A 3,151-nucleotide genomic window follows, 5' to 3' on the forward strand; every position below is an offset into this window, starting at 1 on the left:
CTCCAGTATTCTTGCCTGCAGAATCTGTGGATAGAGGAGCCTTGTGGGATACAATCCACGGGGCCACATAGAGTTGGACACGGCTGAGTGACTAACATTTCAACAGTATATGTGGACGAAGGACTCATTGCCTGTGACCCAAAGCAGAAAATACATAGACTTTACTAACCTATCTACCTGCTGCTTTTATAGGTGAAAAAACCCTGAAAGCTGGTGTTGTTAAAAATCATGAATTGTGTTCAATCTTTCCAAATTTTTTCTCATGTTATTATCTTCACAGATGTTCAATCACTTCAGTTTCACCTCCTTTCCCCAAAAAGACTAGAAAATGATTAATGTATCTATTTTCTAGACATAACTAGGCAGCGATCAATGTCATTTGACCTCTCTTGAAAGTTGATTAATTTGTGCTGTTTGGCAGGTAGAGGAAAAATTCAATTACTTGGATCGAAATGTAAATCCTTTAAAAAAAATAAAGAGAGTAATAATCAGATTCAAATTTCAGTGCCAATAGGAGGACGTTTATTTAGGTTCATGGAAATAAAAAGACGTAAGAAAATCTTTACCAAATAGTACACCAAAAAATCTTCATTGGATTTCCATATCAGAGAGAGAGAAATCAGGGGCCCTACAAGTGATAGAGACAAATTCCTTAAGCATGAAAAACAGATGTCCTAAAGAAATAAGGACGAGTGTTGGGAGAATGTAATTTGCTGGGAGATTCTGAGTGTTCTCATTTGCAACGGAGGGAGTTTGGAGAGAAGTTAGAATGTGGATTCAGTATGTCCGGTGTGTGTTTATGAAATTCAAGGACGAGTTCTCTTGAACCCTCCACATTTTAAAAAGAAGCTCTGCAACTGTGGGGAAGGAGGAAATGAGGAAGCAGTATGTTCAAAGCAGAGATTCAGCAGCAAGAGGAGGGACAGCACACGGGGCGGGGGCAGGTGGAGATGACACAGGTGGGGCGATAGCAAGTGGTGTAGCAGGAGACCCGGCCACACACTGGGCGCAGGCAGCAGCTCGGGCGGCAGCAGCTGGAGCTATAGCAAGAGGGGCGGCAGCAGCTGGAGATGCGGGGGCAGCTGGGCTGGCAGCACACAGACTGGCAACACCGGGGCCTGCAGCTGGAGATGCAGCATGTAGGCCTGCAGCAGCTGGAACCACAGCTGGAGCCACAGCTGGAGGGGCGGTAGCAGCTAGAGATGCAGCAGGTGGGGCGAGGGCAGGTGGGCTGGCAGCAGATGGGGCGGTAGCAGCTGGACACACCACAGCTGGGGCGGTAGCAGGTGGTCCTGCAGCAGGTGGTCTGGCAGCAGCTGGGGCGGCAGCAGGTCTCTTGGCAGAGACTTCGACCACAGCTCTGGTCAGAGCAGACGGAGCCACAACAGGAGCTGACCATGGTGTCAGAGGGTGGAGGTTCTGGGTGAGTTTCCAGGAAAGTGAGTTTCTTGAGTCTGAGTGTCTCCTCGGTCCCCAGCCCCTTTATACCCTGCAGAAGAGCTGCTATCATGACATCATTTTTCCCGTGTTATTGTTTACCCTCTTAGGAAAATTGATCATTTAATTGCATAATTGTGTGTTTCTCATGCAGTAGTCCAAAATGAAGAAAACGATATCTTTCCTTTTCCTGATAAGTGTCGGTGTGTCCAATTGAAAGCCCTGTCCCAGTTCTTCCTTTTGGGTGTCACCTTTTCTACTGGTTGGTTCAATATCTTATACAGCTTTTATCATCTGCATCTAGCATCTTTTTTTTTTGAATGTGATATCTCTCCTATCACTGCTCTCTGAACTTCAGAGAGAAAAAGTTTTTATACAGGCTCATGTATATTTTGTTGTCAAGGGTGAGGGGAACAAGTGCTGGTCAGGTGAAACACTGGAAAGGAATTAGAAAGAAAGATGTTTGGGGTGAATGTCCCACAAATAATATGGATGAATGTGATCCTAAGTGGGCGTTTTGGATGGTCAGGAAGATAGGTAGACTACAAGGAATTTTCAACTTCTGTGTCTGATTTCACTCCACTGTCTCAAGCACTTAGCCATACTCACCGCTTTTAAATAGAAGAAACACATTTTTGCTGTATGTCTCCCAGGCTAGGCAATCAGAATGGGATGTTTTGATTTATCTTTAAGTTGTCAAACTTGTACACAGGATATTTCATTACAAAAGCATTCGTTGTATATAAACATGTTTGGAATGGTTAAGCCTTCAAAAATATGGATCCAAGAATTCTGTTGGGTAGTAAGAGAACTTGACAGATAACTCCTCATCCTTTTCCTGTAGATACTTGGATGAGACACATGCCTAAGAAACAGCATGGCAATAGTTTAAAAAAGGGCTTCCCTGGTAAGTCAGCTGGTAAAGAATTTGCCTGCAATGTGGGAGACTTTGGTTCGATCTCTGGGTTTGGAAGATCCCCTGGAGAAGGGAATGGTACCAGTTCCAGTATTCTGACCTGGAAAATTCCATGGGCTGTATAGTCTATGGGGTCACAAAGAGCTAGACATGACTGAGCGACTTTCATTTTCAAAAGAATGACAGTTATTTTTTTAAGTCTTTATTTTTTAATTGGAGGATAATTCCTTTACAAGGTTGTGTAGCTTTCTGCAGTACAATGTGATTCAGCCATAAGTATATATATGTTCCCTCCCTCTGATCCGCCCTCCCAACTGAATCCCATCCCACCCCTCTAGGTTCTCACAGAGCACCGGACTGAGCTTCCTATGTTATTTTTAAATGAAGAACTAAAATCAACATACATCTATACATCTTCAATAAAATGTGAGGAATAATGATATTTATCATTTGTAGAGTATTTACTATGCTTTATGTGGAGAAGGCGATGGCACCCCACTCCAGTACTCTTGCCTGAAAAATCCCATGGACAGAGGAGCCTGGTGGCCTGCAGTCCACGGGGTTTTGAAGAGTCAGACACAACTGAGCGACTTCACTTTCACTTTTCACTTTCCACTTTCATGCATTGGAGAAGGAAATGGCAACCCACTCCAGTGTTCTTGCCTAGAGATTCCCAGGGACGGCAGAGCCTGGTGGGCTGCCATCTATGGGGTTGCACAGAGTCGGACATGACTGAAGCGACTTAGCAGCAGCATGCTAAATTTACCAGGCATTGTGTTCAGTTCACTGAGCATTGCA

General features: G+C 44.4%; 1 protein-coding gene across 1 annotated transcript; it reads right to left on the reverse strand.

Moving 5' to 3' along the window:
• Positions 494 to 1,469, reverse strand: LOC106503216 (keratin-associated protein 4-8-like). The gene has a single exon (XM_018065078.1). The coding sequence runs from the start codon at positions 1,397 to 1,399 to the stop codon at positions 905 to 907; it is 495 nt and encodes a 164-aa protein (XP_017920567.1). The 5' UTR covers positions 1,400 to 1,469; the 3' UTR covers positions 494 to 904.

The sequence above is a fragment of the Capra hircus genome, chromosome 19 (genome assembly GCF_001704415.2).
Source record: "Capra hircus breed San Clemente chromosome 19, ASM170441v1, whole genome shotgun sequence".
Lineage (NCBI taxonomy): Eukaryota > Metazoa > Chordata > Mammalia > Artiodactyla > Bovidae > Capra > Capra hircus.